Source organism: Trichosurus vulpecula, chromosome 1 (assembly GCF_011100635.1).
Source record: "Trichosurus vulpecula isolate mTriVul1 chromosome 1, mTriVul1.pri, whole genome shotgun sequence".
Classification (NCBI taxonomy): Eukaryota; Metazoa; Chordata; class Mammalia; order Diprotodontia; family Phalangeridae; genus Trichosurus; species Trichosurus vulpecula.
The window spans coordinates 195,688,882-195,709,226 of NC_050573.1; the positions used below are offsets into that span (position 1 = coordinate 195,688,882).

General features: G+C 38.8%; 2 protein-coding genes across 3 annotated transcripts in view; one reads left to right on the forward strand and one right to left on the reverse strand.

Annotated features, from left to right (window-relative positions):
* The first annotated feature begins 2,117 nt into the window (after positions 1-2,117).
* Positions 2,118-11,140, forward strand: BLOC1S4 (biogenesis of lysosomal organelles complex 1 subunit 4). 2 transcript variants are annotated; one of them, XM_036741116.1, is made up of 5 exons: positions 2,118-2,562; positions 6,065-6,136; positions 6,790-6,891; positions 9,116-9,250; positions 9,620-11,140. In XM_036741116.1, exons 1-5 carry the CDS (start codon positions 2,248-2,250, stop codon positions 9,719-9,721), a joined length of 726 nt encoding a protein of 241 aa, XP_036597011.1. In that variant the 5' UTR covers positions 2,118-2,247; the 3' UTR covers positions 9,722-11,140. The 2 variants fall into 2 exon arrangements, with proteins under 2 accessions (XP_036597011.1, XP_036597012.1); XM_036741117.1 differs by lacking the exon at positions 6,065-6,136 and having other exon boundaries at positions 2,181-2,562.
* Positions 11,141-14,675: 3,535 nt separating this feature from the next.
* The window catches only part of ADNP2 (ADNP homeobox 2), a 62,680-nt gene continuing 57,010 nt past the window's right edge, over positions 14,676-20,345 (reverse strand). Inside the window, exon 4 of the mRNA XM_036741597.1 lies at positions 14,676-19,301. Within this exon, the coding sequence (XP_036597492.1) occupies positions 16,239-19,301 (3,063 nt within the window). The 3' untranslated portion in view covers positions 14,676-16,238. The remainder of the gene's footprint in view (positions 19,302-20,345) is intronic.

The following is a 20,345-nucleotide window of genomic DNA, read 5'->3' on the forward strand; positions in this document are numbered from 1 at the left end:
CCCCCGCCCCCGCCCCATTTTCCCCCTATTCACTCTGCTTGTGGTTTCGTGGGGGTGGGAGTGGGGGGTAGATCTCAAAGATCTTGGCTTTCTCCTACACTGTACAAGGCATAGTTCACCAACCTAGGTCTCTGCCCCAAATCACTTTTGAGTGGTCAGAACTGGCCCCCATCTAGATGCTGTGCTCTTTTCCCAGGTCTCAGCGCAGAGTTGCACAGACAACTCCCAGATACGGTGTTGTGTCCTGGTGTCCTTTTTGATTCCCTCTGTTCCTTAGTTCACTGGCCCCACAATGGAGTTACTACAATATAGTCCATTCCAACAGTGCCAGCCACACTGAGAAGTTACTAATCTGGTTCTTTTGTCAAAGGATGTATAGAGTTTCCAATACACATCTGAGAGGATGGCTCTGAAATCAATGAAAAAATCCTTGAAGTATTGAAAAAGATAAAGGAAAGTCATGGGAATTGGATATTTGCATAGATGTTGCCAGGAGCTAGGAAATATTAATTTCTTACAATTAATGGAAGGAAGACTCTCTGGAGAGGCTATGCATACCTAAAGCTCCTCTCACCTTGGTGTATACAAATGCTATTCTTTCTCTCTTCTTAAATTTTGTTGTGGCACTATTAGGATTTCTAAAGTTGTTCAGTTCTTGGCAGAGATACTGGAGTGGTTTGTTATTTCCTTCTCCAACTCACTTTACAGATGAAGTACTCAGGGAAACAGGGTTAAGTGACTTGCCCAGGGTCACACAGCTAAGGTCTAAGGCCAGATGTGACCTCAGAAAGATGAGTCTTCCTGACTCCAGGTCCAGCACTCTATTTTGTGACCTAGCTACCTTTATTAGGAGCCGTATCTTTATTTGAATTCTCCCTCATATTGTATTTAATATAGTATATATTAATATATTAATATCCTATTTAATATACATTTTAACTCACCTGGTTAAGAGCTCCAAAAACTTTGACGACAAGGATTGTGCCAATTTTTTTCAGATTTGAATCCCTCAGGGCCATTACAATGCCATGTGCATGGCATTTAATCAACTCAGGAAAAGTTTAATTAAACTAAAGAGCTCTTCAACATTCCTGACAGGAAAAACAGACTTCTCCTACACTGCAGGGTAGTGATCAAATAAAATAATTTAGGAATTTCCTGAATTTAAGGGTCAGCTATTGTAATGGTTATCATTCTAGGGGGAAAATCTCATCCCTGACACTTACTAGCTGTATAACCTTCCTTTTTCCAAGCCTGTTTTTTCACCCATGAATAATATTTGCATTAGGTCCTCTTAAGACTAGTGTGAGAAAAGTATTTTGTGAACCTAAAATGTTAGCCAAATAGATAAATATTCATTAAGCACCCACTCTGTGCAAGGCACCGTGGGGATACAATTAATAAAAAGAAAAATGAGTGAGGACAACTCACAGCAGATGCATGTACTGAGCTGAAAGGCTATTTCTACCCTCTATAAGGGAAGGCATTGGGAGGAGTTTGGTGCTCCACCCTACATTCCTCTAATCAGAGGGTCAGTGGCATCGGTCGGGACTTGAGTTAGCAGTGTGGTGGTGTTCAGAAGTGATGAACTTATGCTGGCAGGGGTATCTTGTTTCACGGAGCTGAAATCCAGGCAGGGCAGCAGATGCCGGTGGAGGGAGCTTCCATAAAGAAAGGCATTGGGTGGAGTGGAGTGCTCCACTCCCTAGCCCTTCCATCAGTGGAAAGAAGAGGCGCAGGGAGGTGGAAGCCGAACGTAGGCTATTAAAGTCATTATGATTTCTTTCTCGGGGATTGCCAGCGCTGGTGGGCAAGGAAAGGTGGGTGCAAGAAATTTCCTCCTTACAGCTTCTCCACCTCTGGATGCAAACTCATCCACAAGGGCCCAGGCTTCAGCCCCGAAGCCTCTCAGCAGCCAATTAGCATTCTCCGGCCCAACGTGGTTACCCTCCTGGCATTTATAGCCTGTGGGACCGGTCCAAACTAAGAGCCCAGGCTGGTTTCCAAAGGCCCTCGCGTTGGCCCCTCCCCAGCACGTGACACGCCTCGGCTGAGAGGGGCGGGGAGGCTGGGGGGAGGGGCAGACGGAGCTCCCTGGGCGCGTCCGAACTCCAGGTGGGTGTGGCCAATAACGGGGGGGCGGGGGAAGAGGATTCCGGTGCGCGCGCCCACGAGCTCCAGCGCTGGAGCCGCGGGTGGGCGTGAAAGGGAGGGAGCGGCGTCGCGAGAGCCGACTGCTGCCAGGCCATGGAGAGGGGTCACGCGGGTCTGGGGCCGCGGGAGGGCTTGGCGCCGGAGGAGGAGCTCGAGCCCCCGGGAGCTGCGTGGAGCGGAGACAGCGGGAATGTCTCCCAGAGCCACAGCAGCGCCTCCGGGCTCTGGGAGGAGGAAGAGGAGGAAGCAGCGACGACCGAGGAGGAGGATGGCGGGCGGCGGCGGCCCGGGCGGGACCGCGAAGTCTCCGGCGACGCCGTCGGCTCGGACCTGCCTCTGCTCCGCCGCGCGGCCGCCGGCTACGCCGCCTACCTGCTGCCGGCGGCCGGAGAGGGAGGCGGCCCGGAGGTGAGCGGGCCCGGGGAGGGATGTCCTCCTCTCTGGGCCTCCCCCCCCACGTCCCACCGGACGCTGTCCGCAGCCTCCCGTCCCTTCCCGTCCCGCTCCGCTCGGGCCTCCGCCCTTTATTGCCCGACGTCTCCGCCATGAACCGCTCCCTCCGCCCCCAGGGAGGGGAGGCAGCCCGGTTATCCGATCCCGGATAGCGTAACCGAGCGGTCCACCCACCTGCGCCGGGGCTGAGTGCCCACTCTGTGAGTGCACGCCGCCCCTGTGGGCATCGTCTGTTTGTGTAGCCGCAGAACAGGCGCCTGTTCATGCCTTCTTAGGCCGTAGAGTCAGAGTTCATCCAGATTCTTGGGTTGAGAGAGTTGTATACTTAAATGTGTGTGTGTGTAATTGTATAATATAGTTAATATATACTATGTAATAATAATATATAATTAATTATATACAAAATCAATCTGCGGTGGGAGGCGCTAGAGGGTGACGAGATCAATAAAGGCGTCATCGAGGGGTTGTTAGCCGAGCGGTGCCTTGTAGACAAGTAGCCATTCCAAGAGGTAGGGGCGAGGTGGAAAAAAAAAAGATAATAAACATTTATTAAGCTCCTGTTATGTGCCAGGCACTGTGTCCCAAAAGTCCCGGTGCAGCTTTAAGCTAGTAAGGCTTAACATTTCTCGCATACTTCAGGCCAGGGGAGCAGCCCGTGCAAAAGCCCCAGCATGCTAACAGGCAGGGCTGCCTCGTTGGACTTTATAGAGAGCGTGAAGGGAGATAATGTATAACAAGCCTGGCGATTTGGCACTGCTTCCAATCCCACCTCCCCCATTCATCTAAAGGGAGGAAGTACACAAGCCTATATGAAAAGCATCCCCATTTCTCAGGACGTCCTAGTGGCGCCCGTGACCCAGCAGAAGTTTTTTTTAGATGTAAATGTGGTGCATTTTGAAACGCAGCACTTTGGTACCTAAGTAGGAGAGATGGAAGTGGGAAACGAAAAACAGAAGTGGAAGGAGTTCGCAGGGACTGTTAAAGTACGAGTGCCTAGAATTTAACAAGCTGTTTCTGTGTTCATGTATTGTATTCTTGTATTATTGTATTCTTATGGGTATTAAGTTTATAATAAAATATTCCCCCAAAACAGACTTAAACAGCTGAAGGATGATTGTGCTATTCAATTAAGTTGTTGTGTTTTCCTTTTAATTCCAACTAAATATTTCGTAAAATGTTTATGCCTTAAGTCTCAGAACTCGGGAGGCACATAGTGGAAGGAATACTGGATTTGAAGAGAGAATAAGGCTTGAATCTGGACTCCTATCATTTTACCACCTATATGACCTTGAACAAGTTCCTTCCTGAGCTTTTACTATGAAAAATGAGGGACTCGGGAGATGACACTAAAGTCGATTCTGTCCCTATGAGTCATTGAGCATTTTGTGGATAACCATACATAGATATGACTTTATATTTTTGTTACTACAGAGAGAAGTTAACACTAAACTGTAAATGCTGTCCGTTGATTTTTTTTTTTTACAAAATATAAAAATGCTTATCTCTACCAAGATGATTCCCATATATAGAAATTGAAGGTTTAACATTCCGAAATTCTGCTTGATCCCTCATGAACAAGTGCCTGCTGGTCAAATCTAGTCAACAGCTTAAACTCAACATGTTCGTAATAGGAACGTCACCCCTACCCTTCAATCTCTACCCTCCTTCAAATTTTATGTCTGTTGAAATAAGAGTTATACCATCATCGTCGCACTTTTGCAAAGTCTTAATATACTTCTGCATGTCTTACATAGTACCTTTCTCTCAGCTGGACTATTGTCACAGTGTCCTAGTCTTCCTGGGTTTTGAAGTTCAAATGAGATAACCTGCGTAAAGCCAAAATGTTTCATAGATGCTAGCTATCATTTCCAGACTCTGCATCTCTAATTCCTCTTCCACTTAGCTGCTAGAATAATTTTTCTAAGGTCTGACCTCTTGATACCTAAGGAATGTATCGATCAAAGGATTTAGAACTGGTAAGGAGAAGTTAAGCAAGGCATATTGCTAGAGTCAAGAGAAACAAAGGCAAACGTTTAACAATGTTTTGTCCACAGAGGGCCTAGATTTCTCTGGGCCTAGATATTTAGCAAAGTTTGATCTGTCATCTTCAATCAAAGATAATTTTCCATTCCTACCTTTTGCCCTTGAAGGGATTTTTTTCCCCTGTACTGAAAACCGGGCACTAACTTCTCATTACTACCCTTCTGTATCAGGTTCAGATCCTGAATTGTGGTTTTAAAGTTGTCAGCTCACCTATCTCTAGTTAGTGCTATTTTGGGGCATCTTGCATGTATTTTGAGAGGGACTAGAATAGGCTGTAATACAGGCCCCCCCTTCATTATTTGTCACACCCTGCTTTCCTCCTTTTGTGCCGTGTCTTACTTGCTTTCTGTCTTTCTTAGGACATATCTAATTTGTTGTTGAGTTGTCTTTTTTTCAGTTGTGTCCGAGTCTTTGTGACCCCATTTGGGGTTTTCTTGGCAAAGGCGCTGGAGTGGTTTGCCGTTTCCTTCTCCAGCCCATTTTACGGATGAGGAATTGAGGCAAACAAGGTTAAGTGACTTGGCCAGGTTCACACAGCTAGTAAGTGTCTGAGGTCAGATTTGAACTCAAGAAAATGAGTCTTCTTGACTCCAAGTTCAGTGTTCTGTCCACCATGCCACCTAGCTGCCCTCCCCATCTTACATGCATGCAATTTTCCCATACTTAGAAAAAGACTTATTTTCTAAAGTATATCCTCTTTAAAGGTCACATCTTCTGTAAATTTTCTCATTGAAGTAGGGTCCCGTTTGCTTAATAACCCAAGATAAATTTATATTTATAGCTGTATAGTGACTATTATCAACTAAATACCCATTTTCTAACACTCCATGACCTAAGTATCCTTTTTGTACCATACAAACTATACTGGCGTTTTACTCTATAGCCTCTTTGTAATATTGATGTCTCAATATCAATAGTCCAGTATGCTTGTAAGCAGAGAGAGAGAGATTGTTTTTGGTCCTTAATATTTTTGGAATCCTAAAAATACACTAATTTACCATATCAGAAAGCTAAATACAATTTAATAAACTGAGAAACATACTAATTAAGTTTTAAAAAATAATACAGTGATTATTTTTGTTAATATGTGAAATATAGAATTGGTTTTAATTTCATCAGCATAGTACCCACGATGAATTTTCTTTTTTAATCACTTAAAGCACAGAGGAGTTGTGATCTGTTGGTGAAGGGCACTCCACATTAATGAAAAACAAATCACTTGAAATAGAGTAATATAGTATTAAAAATCAGTATAAATAAACTATGGAAAAATAAGTCATTTTTACTGTATTTTCTATCCAGATATTCACTTGATGTTTAGAAAGTTGTCCCAAAAGTTTATTGATCCTTCAGTATGCTCATGTATGTCAATTGGAAACACATCACAGTTAAACGTTGTATTTTTGTGTTATAGATAGAAGCTTTAGACAGGAGTCTTGAGGACCTACTAACAAGAGTTGATGAATTTGTTGGGATGCTAGATATGGTATGTTTTGACTGAACTCATTTTGCTGTTCTTTAAATGTTTATAAATATACACTTGTATTGAAACAATCATGATGCTCTCAATTTCTATTCCATTTTCCAAGGCATTGTTCAGTGCTTTAAGTGCTCTGTTTCTACTAAAGTTACCTTGTTTACTTAGGTGATAACTCTCCAGTGGAATATAAACTTTTGAGAGCAAGAATTGTCTCTTTTGTCTTTGTGTCACCGGGACCCAGTACAGTGCCTTATAAAGAGTGGGAAATTGAGATTTTAAAATGGCATCAAGGAAATACATAAATGAAAAGGAACAGGCAGGCCAACCGCGTAATAAGAGCAAAGGATAGATAACAGTCTGTATGCTGGATTGGTACCTATATAACATAGAGACCTAAAGAAAAGTGTTGGCTCTCCACTTCCACCAGCACATTGGAGGTGTACTGCCTAAGAAATACTGCTGGGATGTCGCAGTATGAGGTGTGGATAGGTTGTAATATGTGTCATTGGTGAGGAATAGCCATACTAACAAAATCACAGATTAACTCAAGTAATGGAAACTCAGCACATATATTCAGTTTAGTAATGGTGTGTATATTTTTCTCTTATATTTATGGTAAAATAAAATGTGTCATTTATGTCATTTATATTTCGTTTTAGATCCGAAGTGACTCCTCACAAGTAGTCAATGAAAGTGTACCTCATATTCACACCAAAGCCACTGAAATGAGTGAGATATATAGAAAGATTGACAAATTGGAGGTAGGTAGTGACTTTTAAAAGTATGTATGATACAAATTAATTTTTGAAGGCGGTATGAACTTTCCATTATTTTGCTGTATTTATAGGCTTGCATTTTATTGAAAATTTATTTAGTTGTCTATTTTGTTTTAAAACTACCTTTTATCACCAACGTTTATGTAAGCATTATTTGAATACAGGAGGATTTTAAGCTCAGAATACAAAACATGAGGAGAGGAAATAAATAAAATTAGTTTTTACTAATGAAAACTAAACACTTTTCTAAAAGCTTGGAGCTTTTACTTCTGAGTTCATCACAAGAATTGGAGCTACTGTTGTTCAACTAATTCACTGTGGTAAAATGTTCACTTTTTAAAGGGCTAGCGTGATACAGAACAGGCATAATCAACTGTTCAAAGGATCTTTGAAGCCCAGTGAAAGGTTAACCAGGTCCTTTGGGGTTATTAGCAAAGCGAAATACAAATTTTGGGTCTATTTGTACTGCAGAATAGTGGTGGGATTGTTGGAATGGAATAGTAGGATGTGGCTTTGGCTGAATGCTTTTCCTGAATTAACAAGCCAAAAGCAATGTGACTATTAGGTGCCCTTTCAATGCTAGGTAGCCAGTGTTAAGTTTCCACTTACAGTATATGTCCTACTAGTGCTGCTCACGAATATGATCCAGTGATAGTATGTTAAGCAAATAAGTTGCAACATAATGAAAGAGGCTCTAGAATGATACCTGTTAATTAATTACTGATAAACTCACTGCTTCAAGACCTATGAGTGTATACGTGGGGAGGAGAGAGTCATACAACTTAATCTAAGGAGGATCGAAATCTGTGGGAATCAGTATCCAAGTAGATATGAAGTAGTGCTAATATGCGGTAAACACAAGCAGTCATGGTAGAGGACTCAATTGCGCTATGATCTCGTTGAGTAATGTGCATTGGAATTTCTGTTTCTTTTTAATGTGTAAGTGAGTGTGCGTGTGATCTGTGTGTTTGCATAAACTGGTTTAAAATTGAATTTAAGTGCAGATTTCAGAAATCTTTCTACTGAAATCAATTGCTTAAAATTTAAGAAAAAAATCTACCTTTCATTTATCTTTATGTTGGTACAAACTTCGTCTCAGCTAAGACAAATAGTATATAGCATCAGTATACAACCAGTAATAATCGGTAAACAGATTTAAACTTTGACATATAGGTAAAATGAATGATAATAAACTTCAAAGGGACATTGCATTATGTTTAGAAACTTCACTATCCTAGTACTTATCCAGAATGTATATTGTTCGTATTCTGACAGCAGTTAGCTGTTACTTTAAGCAGTTACTTTAAGACAATACTTATAACTAGCAGTATAGGCAGCATATTTATAATTTGTAAAAAATGTGTATTGACTGAAAAGACTGGTGGGCAATTATATTGCAGAGGTTCTGAATTTAACTATAGGAATTATATTAAGGACAACATCCTTGAGATGTTAATGGTGGGAATAACCAAATTTGGTGATTGCCTGAAAACAAATGGAAAATAAGATGGTTTTCTACTCTCAGAAGAAATCGATGAGAAACAATGGTTTAGGGCTTAACTTTTACCAGGTTCTTTATGACATGGTGGCTAAGCATTTAGAGATCCTGGAAAACAGTGAGATGGGGGCAGAAAATAGTTTGGGGCTTAAAAAATGTTGAGGATTGATTTTCTTAATTGGATATGAGATAAAATCTCACAGGCTATACACAGTCAAACTACAGACTCCAAAATCATCAATGCCAGTTTAATTTCACTTGTTTTATGGGTGACTTAATGTTCTTTTTTGGATTTCATCAAAACTAATTTTTAGTATTAATCAATTTTTTAGGTATATTTGTAAGAACCAGAGAAATGTATAGGTGAAATTAGGCAAAGCAGGACCTCATTTTGTCAAAAAAAAAAATCAGGTTTTAGCTTTCAAAAATGTTTAACTTAAGATATGAATTAGTTATTATAATCAGTGCCACTTATTAAACTGTTCTACCTTTTTTGTCATTCAACACAATGAACATTAAAAATTGCATATAGATTTATGTAAATAGGATTGGCAGGCAGGAGAAATTTTGTATTCTTTCATGTAGGCTTATTACTTTCTAACATTAACTTTTGCAGTCACCTGCAGAATTGGGCCATACACATAGTATAATACTGAAAAGCCTTCTGTTTTGTTTTTTGTTTTTTTTTTCATGTTTTTCCTTCTTACCTAGGCCTTTGTTAAAATGATTGGAAATTGTGTGACTAGAATGGAGGAGCAGGTGACGAAAGCAGAAGCAGAACTTGGGACATTCCCCAATACATTAAAGAAACTTTTGCACACAATTAATGTGCCATCCTTCCTTAATGTAAGTTATTAATTTTAGAAGTTTGACTTTAGTATATATAGTTTTTTTAAAGCCCACACTAGATTAAATTGTAGCCCTAAATTTGTACTTCCTTACCACTAGCTAGTTCCTTATGCCAATGAAATGCACCAGTGTGAGTGGGAAGAAATTTTAAAAATTTAGAATTAAATTAACTGCTTAGCTTCTCTGGCTGAAAAGAGAACAGGTGAGATGTTTTAAAGCTGTGGAAGATAATTTTTTTAAAGCAAGACCAAAGATAAATCTGAAATTTGAAGAATAATTTGGGGGGACAAAAGCTTTTGTTAAAAAGAGACCATGTTACCTGTTTCTGTGATATGTATAATTTTCCTTTTTTACAATTATTTCCAGAAGTCATATTCTACAAGGCAACAACAAACTGTCTATGAACCTCCTATCCTTTTCAGGACAGAAGACTATTTTCCTTGTTGCAAAGAAGGACCTCAGGCATGATATTACACAATACAACTACTTAGGAAAAGACTTGTATCAAAGGAGTTCTTATCTTGAAGAGATTATTATACATATCTATTATTTAGTGTATTTAAGGTTTTGTGTGTATTCAACAAGAAATATTTTAAAACAATATTTTTCATTTTGTGCAGAATGCATAGCTTCCCATGTCTTCTAATTCTAAATGAAAATCTGTTTAAATGGGGGAGTAAAATGAGTAAACATTTCCTTATAATTATCAAAATTGCTACTTTTATATTTATACCATCCTTATATGTCAACATTACGTTTTTTTAAGACTTAACCTTCACGAGGTCTTAAAGAAAAAACTACTGAAACATTAAAAAGCATTATTTGTTGGCATTCTTAATGGTTGACAGTATTCCTATAGTTTATTTTTTTAATGAACTGTAAATTAATATGAGTTAAGCTTTATACATTTTAAACTGTAAACTATGCAAGACTACTGACTCATTAATTTTGAAAATTATATTGAGACAGCTATAGTCTCTAGTTTGTAAATGACTGGGTAAACACTTTGACTTATAAATTAATTTCAATTAAAATTGAAGACTTATCTGCATAGATTTTCTCTTGAATTGCTATTGAGCAAGAACATAGAAAACACTGTTTTTATAGAAGTTATGTTTTATCTTGGATACAGATTTCTTTTTCCTCAATGGATAATAATAAAATTTAAGAACTTCCATAAAAGGTTTATGTGAAAAAAAATATACAGCTTAACTCTTACCTAATGTTTTAGCAAAATCATACAATTCTTTCAAGTCAAAGGATCATAGAAACATTAGAAAATTAGAAACGACCATGGAGGTCTGGTCCCCAAATCTCCAATGAAGAAACAATTGTACCTGGCTTCAAAATAGCTAAAGTCACAAGACTAGCTAGTAGAAGATTTTTATATGAGCAGAAGGGAAAAAAACCTGTGCCTTTCACACTTAAGAATAGGCTTTGTATTCTGAAAATAAGATTGAAGAGTTGGAAAGAGACTCCCTTATAAATGCTGTGACTTGCCAAAGGCCTTACCAGTAGTAAGTAGCAGAATAGTTTGACTCCACATTCAGTGATATGCTGTATCACACCTTTTCAGTTTACTATCCTGTGATTACAAGATGGACCTCCTTTACAACAGCTAAGAGATTCTGTCCTTTCTGTATAATAGATTTCAGCTTCCATTTCAGAGCTTGTTTTGTTTCCAGTGAAGAGGACAAATAGGTGCCCGAGTTCATTCTAGTAACTGGAAGTAATTGTAAATAATAGTAGTGCAAATAGAACCTAGGATAAGTTATTAGGACTTCATACTTTTCTAGGTATTTGTTACTGTTTGATACTGTGTCCTCATTTATTCTTAGTAAACCTTTTTGACAGTTCTTTATTAAAAGGCCTATAATTAATCCAGGATCTTGAGAGCTTTCTGTATTAATATAACATTTTAAAGTTTGCAAAACATTTTGTACACGTCCCATTTGAGTCTTAGAAACAGACGCACTTTACTCGCTATGCTACACTGTGGTCTTTTAGTATACATACACACACACAGGTATGTATATATGCAAATTAGACCAACTTAGATAATGCAGAGGCCTATACTGGGGTTCAAAATATCAAATGTTCAAATACAGGGGGAGAAAAGATGGGGCTCACACCACGTTGCATGGAAGAGACCTGGAGGGTTTTAGTAAAAGCTTAGTGAATTAACACTGATCTAGAACCAGAAAAACAAATATAGTAAGTTCCTCCACTAAAGTCTGACTTTAGTTTCTCACTGTAGTTCAATCGTGGCTCTTTAGGGTCTGACAGTGCAAGTCCAGTTAGTTCCTGTTGAGCTCGAAAGACTTCAAGTACACTCTAGAAATGAATTTTGTTTCTCTCATCTAAGGACTAGCTAAGTTTGGAGAGGCTTGCCACCAAGTTGGCTAATCAATAACAAAGATCATCTGGCCAAAGCAACTCAATTCTAACTTGTACAAACATGTGGGAAGATGCCAGCTACATTAGCATCCACCAGAAAACCAGGCCTACTTTACAAAGCCATTTTGCCATGGCCTCTGCTATTGCCCAGCTCCTCCCCCCTCCCCAGCAGGAAAAACTATCCTCCAGGCCTAGACACCATGTTTCTCCCACAGATCTCCCCACCCACTCCCCAAATTAGTCTCAGTGACTTAAGTCATTTCAGTTTTGTTGACTCTTCGTGACACCATTAGGGGTTTTCTAGGCAAAGATCCTGGAGTGGTTTGCCATTTCCTCTTCAGGTCATCTTACAGATGAGGAACTGAGGCAGACAGGGTGAAGTGACTTGCCCAGGGTCACACAGCTAGTAAGTGTCTGAGGACAGATTTGAACTCAGGAAAATGAGTCTTCTTGACCGCAGGCCCAGCACTCCATGCACTGTAACTTGGCTTTGGCAGTCCACCCTGAGGCTGAGCTATCATTATCGTTGAGTAAAACCTCACTTAACCCACTATCTAGTCAGGCACTGGACCATATTTCACATGCCATTCAGCAGAGGCATGCAGGAAGGGGATGAGAAATGGATAGACAGTCATATAACCCAGTTTGTGCGTATGGATATATTTGTCTATTGTGTTCAAAATTTTAAAAGACTAGAATGTCTTCATCCAAGTCCAGTTGTTCTCATTTGATCAAATAGAAGGTACAAGTTTCTACAACTTGAAGGAGACCCCCAAACGAAAACTCCCAGGACTATTGTACCAAAGTCCAGAGCTCCCAGGTCAATGAGAAAATATTGCAATCAGCCAAAAAACCCCAATTCAAACATTGTAGAGCCACAGTCAGGATTACACAGGATTTAGCAGCTTAGGTTAAAGGATCAGAGGGCTTGTAATATGATATTCCCGAAAGCAAAGGAGTCAGGATCATAACCAAGAATCACCTACACAGCGAAACTGAGTACAATCCTTCAGGGTAAAGAAAAGGATATTTAATGAAATGGAGGACTTTCAAGCATTCCTTATGCAAAGATGAGCTGAATAGAAAAATCTTTCAAATACAAGTCTCAAGCATAAAAAGGTAAACAAGAAAGAGAAATCGTAAGAGATTCAGTAAGGTTAAACTTTATATTCCTACATGGGAAGATAATACTTCTAACTCCTAAACTTTATTAGGACAATCAGAGGCAGAATAGAGACGAAGGACATGGATGTGAGTTGACTATGATGGGATATTTAAAAAAATAAAATTAAGAGGCAAGAGGGGGGGGTACACTGGGAGAAGTGGGGAGAGGGGGTAGAATGGGCTAAATTGCTTGACATGAAATATAAAAGAACTTTTACAGTGGAGGGAAAGATGGGGGTTAGCAGATAATTCTTGAACCTTACTCTCATTGGAATTGGCTCAAAAGAGGAATAATATACACTCATTTGGGTATAAATATCTAGCTTATCCTGTAAGGGAAAGGGGGAGATAATACAAGTGGAGGGCTGATAGAAGGGATGGTGAATTAGGGGAGGCAATAGTGAGAAGCAAAATTATTTTGAGGGACAGCGAAAGAGACAAAAGCATAACAGGGAAAAGTAAGATGGAGGGAGATATGGTAATCACAAGTGAAAATTTTTCACAGCAGGTTTCTCTTACAAACCCCTTATTTCTCAAATATGTAGAGAACTGAATCAAATTTATAAGAATACAAACCATTCCTCAGTTGCTAAACGGTCAAAGAAATGAAGAGGCAGTTTTCAGATGAAGAAATCAAAGCTAACTAGTCATATGAAGATGTGCTCTAAATCACTGGATTAGAGAAATGCAAATTAAAAGAACCCTGAGGTACTACCTCACAGATATCAAGAGTGGCTAATGTGACAAAAAAGGAAAAGGAGTCATTTTGGAGGGGATGTGGGGAAAATGGGGCACTAATGCAGTTGGTGGAGTTGTGCAAACTGATCTAATCATTCTGAAGAACAATTTGGAACTATGCCCAAAGGGTGTTCAGATTGTGCATATCCTTTGATCCAGCAACTACTAGGTCTGTATCCCAAAGAGATCATAAAAAAGGGAAAAGGACCCATTCATACAAGAGTAGAGCAGCTCCTCTTGTGTTGACAAAGAATTGGAAATGGAGGGAATACCCATAAATTAGTGATGTGACTGTAAAGGAATACTATTTTGCTGTAAGAAATGTGCAAGATGCTTTCAGAAAAAAACTGTGAAGACATGAACTCATGCTAAGTGAAGTGAGCAGAAACACCAGGAACATTGTATACAGTAACAGTAAAGATAATCAACTGGAAATGACTATTCTCAACAATAAAAAAAATCCAAGACAATCCTTAAGGATTTAGGATGAAAAATCTGTGTGTGTGTGTGTGTGTGGTCATGATGGAAAAAGCTATGCACATCCAGAGAAAGAATTATGGAGTCTGAATGCAAATTGAGGCAAACTATTCGCTTTTTTTCCCCTTCTTTTTTAGTTTCGTTTCTCCATTCTCATGATTCATTCCATTGGTTATAATCCTTTACAACTGGACTATTATGTAAGTTCAGTGTGATGTATAAGTATTTGTAGAACCTACACTGGATTACATGCTGTCTTGGGGGGAGGGGAGGAGAGAAATTTTGGAACCCAAAAACCCATGGAACTGAATGTTGTAAACTAAAAATAAAAATAATTTTTTTAAAAATGAAAAAAAAAGGGACCACTCTTGTTCCCAACCACAGAATGAAAACATATCTCACTTGCTTCTTGATGTTTTCTATATGATACCACCTAGTTTTTAAGCCAAAGGAAGCTATCAGTAAACTATCTCTGTCAGTTTATTCTATGGCTCTAATTAGCTAGTATGACAAATTATACAACTGCCTTTAGATTTTGCTTACTTCCTTTTCCCAATGGCTTTTTAATACCATATAAAAACTATATCAAATCACACATCAAGGTCATGATGATATTTTACAACTTAAAGAATGAAAAAAACATTTATTTTCAATAGGAAAATATGGAGCTTTAATTCAAAATAGACATTTTGAAAACAATTTATAAAAAAATTTTAAATGGGAAAAGTTCAGCAAGCTTCTTCTTTGAAGTTTACAATAGGAGAGTACATCAAGAATCACAATCCAATTACACAATTGCTTCAAAAGACGCAGTTGCATGCAGTATTATCCCAAAAATATTATGTAGAAAGTTCCACTGAATAATAGGACCCAAGTTCTCCATAGAGCATCCCAACTTTTCCATCATGAGTTTTAAGACCTACCCCTTTCAATAAAGAGCAACCAGAAAGATGCCAGTTTTCTTCCTCCACCACCCCCAACCCCCGCCCAGATTTTGAACAATACAACAGACTTAATGACCAGACTGGATACTTTGTTACTGGATCCAGCTCATTTAAATGATTTTAGATTTGCAAAAGATTCTAGCTGATATCCAAAGATCTCCATTTATAGCCAAAGTGTAACAGAATAAAGACCATATAATTAAACATCAGTATAATGACATACTAAACCAAACAGTTTTATCCTTCCATTTTTCAATGTGAAGGAAATTCCGGCACTCTAGTAAATTTTAATGTACTAGCTGCTGACAGATGGGGCCATTAGGCCTGGTTTAATTCTACTAGATCCACTGAAAATCTTACGTAGTCAGCATGTCACCACTACACTGACCTGGATATTAATTAGTAACCACCAAGTGGTAAAACATGTACATTCCTATTTCCTTATCTTGAAAAAATTTCCTTGTGCCCTTCTGGGCAGTTTCTGAGCAAATTAAGGGGTCAAGGAAAACTCTTCAGGTATTCCAAATTTCTCACTGATTAAAAGGCACTAAGAAGGTACTCCTTTATCTCTCTGCATGGAAAGTAATGTCAAAAAAGGAAAACTTATTCTGAAATGTATTTCTGGTAACTAGAGCACAGTACTTCATTTTTGGTAATAATGATGCTTTTTTAATATAAACTATATACCACATACCAAATTTTGGATTTGGGCAAACATTTCATAAATGAAACTTTCTGATTTTTATAAAATATAAAAGCACATCTGAAAAATTATAAATCAGTCACCGTACAGGCATTTTACAAAGGAGAAATTAGCAAAAGTTAAATGCAGCACACCATCACTGTGCCATATGCATCACTGGATTTTTACTTACCACTTCTACTGTCTCTAAGAAAAAGTTTGCTGTACCATTCACCACTAAAAGAACACTAACTACTGGGATGGATGCAAAAATGGGGGAAAAACAGAACAAAAACAATGTGGTTTAGGTTTCTAAATATCTTAACACTATTGGGTAAACAAGCATGTATAAAATATAAGAGATTTAATTTACAGGAAATGGAAAAACAATGACCTCCACAAAATAAAATAAGAACTACTCATACCGTGTGCCCAGAAATATCTAGAGATGCAGTGTAAGACCACTGTAATTGATGAGGTCATTACACTGTAACTTAAAATCAAAGTGCCCCCCCAAAACCACACTAAATTAAAAACTAGCCTTTTGATTGCTTTGTATTTGTGAGTTCTTAAATAGCTTTTTTTACAAGGTTTGTGTTTCATACTCAAAGTGTAATCTGTGCTTAACATTTTTCAGTTCTGACATATCAAAGCCCAAAAGCACAGAAGGTTTGTAATTTTTTATTGCTCTTAGGCATGTATATCTTCTTTTCCCAAAAAATGATGCAACATCAATTTTCCACACGCAGAGAAGGGATGATAATAGTTCTATCTCTCTTTTGCTAGGATATGGTCTCTTATGGAAATAATCTTTAAGGAACTGCTTTTTCTCTTCATATGAACGATCTTCGTACTTCTGGGGATTTAGTGCTAGCATATGAAGAGCATCATCATTTATTAGTGGACCTTCAGTCCTGTTTTCATTCTTTTGTTTTTTAGAAGGCACATTCACTGCTTTTTCAGAAACAGAAGTGATGTCATTATCTATGATAAGAGACTCCTCTTTATCCCTTTGGTCCTCTGCCCCAGAATAGGGATCACAAAGTTTTCTTTTGACAGGAAAAACAGAATCATGTATCTCACCATTCACTAGTGGAAGTTCTTTTTCGCTAAGATCAGGCTGGATCTGAAGATCTGAACTACTAACTTTGGGAGCACTCCTGCATCTTAACAAATGTACAGTAATTGCAGTCATTGTCATTTTTCCAGTATATACCCCACAGCAATGGATGCACTTGAAAGCAGGAGACTTTAAAAATGTATGTACAGTTGGCATGACATGATGTCTTTCCTTTAAATGGATTTCGTATGTTTCTGTGGTCACAAAGGTACAAAGACAAAAAGGACAGGTGCTGACTTGTTTTCCAGGATTGCTATGGTCCTCAAGAGTCTGTGGCCTTACTTTAATATAGAGTGGTACAAGTGTCTTGGAAGACATTCCAGCTAGTATTGCCAAATAAACTTCCCTTTCTCCAAGTTCTTCCTTTGGCAACATGGTAATTAAATCAATATGAGGAAATATTAAGTCACCATTAGCATCATTATCTAACTGGAAACCTCTGTTGCTATAATCCACAGATAATCTCTTCTTTCCAAGGTGAACAGTCCTATTATGATCTGAAAGACTTTTAATATTGTGGAAAGTGCATGGACAAAATAAACACCCCAAACCATCCATTAATAAATGACGCATAAGTTCTTCTTCTGATATGAAACATTTACAAGAGAGACAGCGAAGAGTTTTGTCTTTCCATCTTAAAAATGGTGCACATGCTGCAAGTTTTTCAGGCTCAAGTTTTTCACTGGACCTTGATCCATCGTGTTTATGAGCCACTTCCATGTGCACTTGGTAGACATTGGATGGAAAGAGTTCATTGCAAACTGGGCAGGTTTTCCACTGTTTAGCTTGTTTGAGATTAGGAGCTTGGCTTGTTTCTGGAGTAGATGAAGATGCCTGGACAATCATATTTTGAGAAGTGCTTATCACTACTGGAGGAGAGGGTGCACCAGCTGGGGAATGAGATATCTGTGTAGCTGCGCTAGACTGCATGAGCTGAATTGGCATCTGTGGTGGTGTAACATTTGCCACACCACCAGGTGGTACAGGCAATGTAACTGAAACTGGTGCTAGGGTATATGTAGGTATCCCATTAACTTGTTTTCCTGTTGGTATTAACTGTCTAAGGATAGAGCCTGCAGTTAGGAAAGCGGCATTTTGGGAGATACTAGGTCTGATTGGCTGATTGACAGGTAGAACACCTGGTGTAACTGGTTGATTAAGATGGAGTACTCCAGGTCTCACTGCCTGGCCAACAGGAAGAACCCCTGACATAACAGACTGATTGAGCTGAAGGACCCCTGATGGTACTGTCTGGCCCACGGGCAGAACACCTGATGGGACTGCTTGACCCACAGGAAGTACCCCTGATGGGACAGCTTGGCCCACAGGAAGTACCCCTGATGGGACTGTCTGGCCCATAGAGATCATCCCTGGTGGAACTGCTTGGATGACACCTGATGCAACGGGCTGATTAACAGGAAGCACATTAGGAGCAATGGGTCTATTTATGGGAAGAACTCCAGGTCCAACAGGTCTATTTATGGGTCCAACAGGCTGATTAAGGGGCAAAAGTCCTGGGTGAATGGTCTGATTTATAGGTAGAACCCCTGCTCCAACAGACTTATTGACAGATCCAACTGGTTGGTTTAAGGGAAGAACTGTAGGATTCACAGGTTGTTTAAGTGGGAGGCCACGAGAAACAAAAACAGGCTGAGGAACAGATGCCTGAAGAGTAATATTATTCTGGCCCACTGGCAAAGGACTGGATACAAGAGTTACGTGTGATTGGGCAGCAGCAGGGGCATTATGGGTAAGAGTCCCAGAGGCACTTGAGGCCACAGTTACCGCCTGTGACTGTACCAGAGTTTGGTTTTGATTATTCTGTGGCAAGGCAAGCTGAATGCAAGTGGAAGCAGGAGATGCTAGTGCTGGAGCACTGTTGCTAGTTAAAGGAGACATGGCCATATTTGCAGAAAGTTTAGGAGCAATGTGCATTTGCTTCAGAAGTCCTGTTTTCCTAATATGTTCTGAAATCACAGATCTGAGCCTATTTTCCAGATCTCTGTGTGTGTCTGATGTCAAAATATGATACATTAAAGCATCCAGGCTGCTGGCACCTATGTTACATTTTTTACAATAGTACTTGTCCAGAGATGAAATCGCACTGGCAGGTGAAGTGTTGTCATTTTTCACTTGCTCAGGAATTTCATCAGTTCTCATGCCAAAGTATGAGGTAATCAAGTAATTAAAATGTGCTATTAGTACATGCTTCTTCATGCTGTAGTACAAAGTGTTTGTAAAGTGACATTTTAAGCATGTGAAGTTTATCACATCACCCCTGGATGGTTTAGAGTCGTCTAAAATATTCATGGTGTAATTCTGCATTTTCCGATGAGAAGAATGAAACATCCGAAAGTGTTTTTCCACAACTTTGGGCTGAGAGGCAAAAACACATTTTGAGCAAGGAACCACAAGCTCTTGGTCAATTTCATCTTCATGGTAACGATGCAAATGATTTTTCAACGAAGAAAGTAGCTTTGTGGAATACTTGCATAGGCTACAACAGTACGGCTTTGTTCGATATCTCTGTAGAAAAAATAAAAATACTTTCAGTATTAACATTAAGAATGAGAAACATGTTAAAAAGACCAGAGCTAACTTCCTATAACCATAAATGCAAAGTCCTTCAAAGAAGCTACTTCCCTAGTTAGATCCCTAGAAGAAATTTTGAAAGCAGGGACCTTGCTCAATTTGACAAGACAGTTTTTTTTCTTTCCAAATAAACTGTTTATCCTGCATCTAGTACCTAAACCATTATTAACTATTATCAAAGACAAATAATTACAGGCTTTACATCTAGTTCTTTTAATTACAATGTTACTCCACAAAGCCCTACTCCAATGTCTTGTCATGGCAAAGGTGACTCTGGGCTCTCAAAGTCCATGTCAGCAGAGCATAATCGCTGACAGGTTGTACCACACTCAACAGCCAAATATGGTCTTCTTTCCCAGGACGACTGTAGCTAAGTACAGAGAAGCTTAACTGCAGCTTGAGCACTTAATGAATTTCGATCATGGCAAGCCACGAAAAAATGAAAAATACAAAATGCCTTTCTAGCCTGTGTGATGCATTTCTTTTTCTTCTAATGATTGTGAAAGAGTGGTACAAAAGGGTAGAGGAACTGGAAAATGACACTGTCTAGGAGACCATATATCATAAATATTAACTTAGTTTTTTTGATACTGTAAACGCGAGATTCTTGTCTAATAATCAACAAGCAGAGATATGTACCAAATTATATCAATCATGACATCTTCACTATCAATGAAACCAAAAGAAAAGATGTCAGAGAAACATATAACCACAAAAAATACCATTCACACAGCAAGAGTAAACAGACAAATGATGTGTTCCACTAATATATAAAATATATAATATATATTATATATTATTATTATATTTATATTATAGTATATTTATATATATTATATATTATTATATATATAATAATATATAAAAGCTCATGGACAGAACACAAGGAATGTCATTTTACTTTAAATTTTAACTGCCTCCATTAAAATTTATAAACAGTCTGATTCAATAACAAAACCACCCTGCAATTTTAAGCTG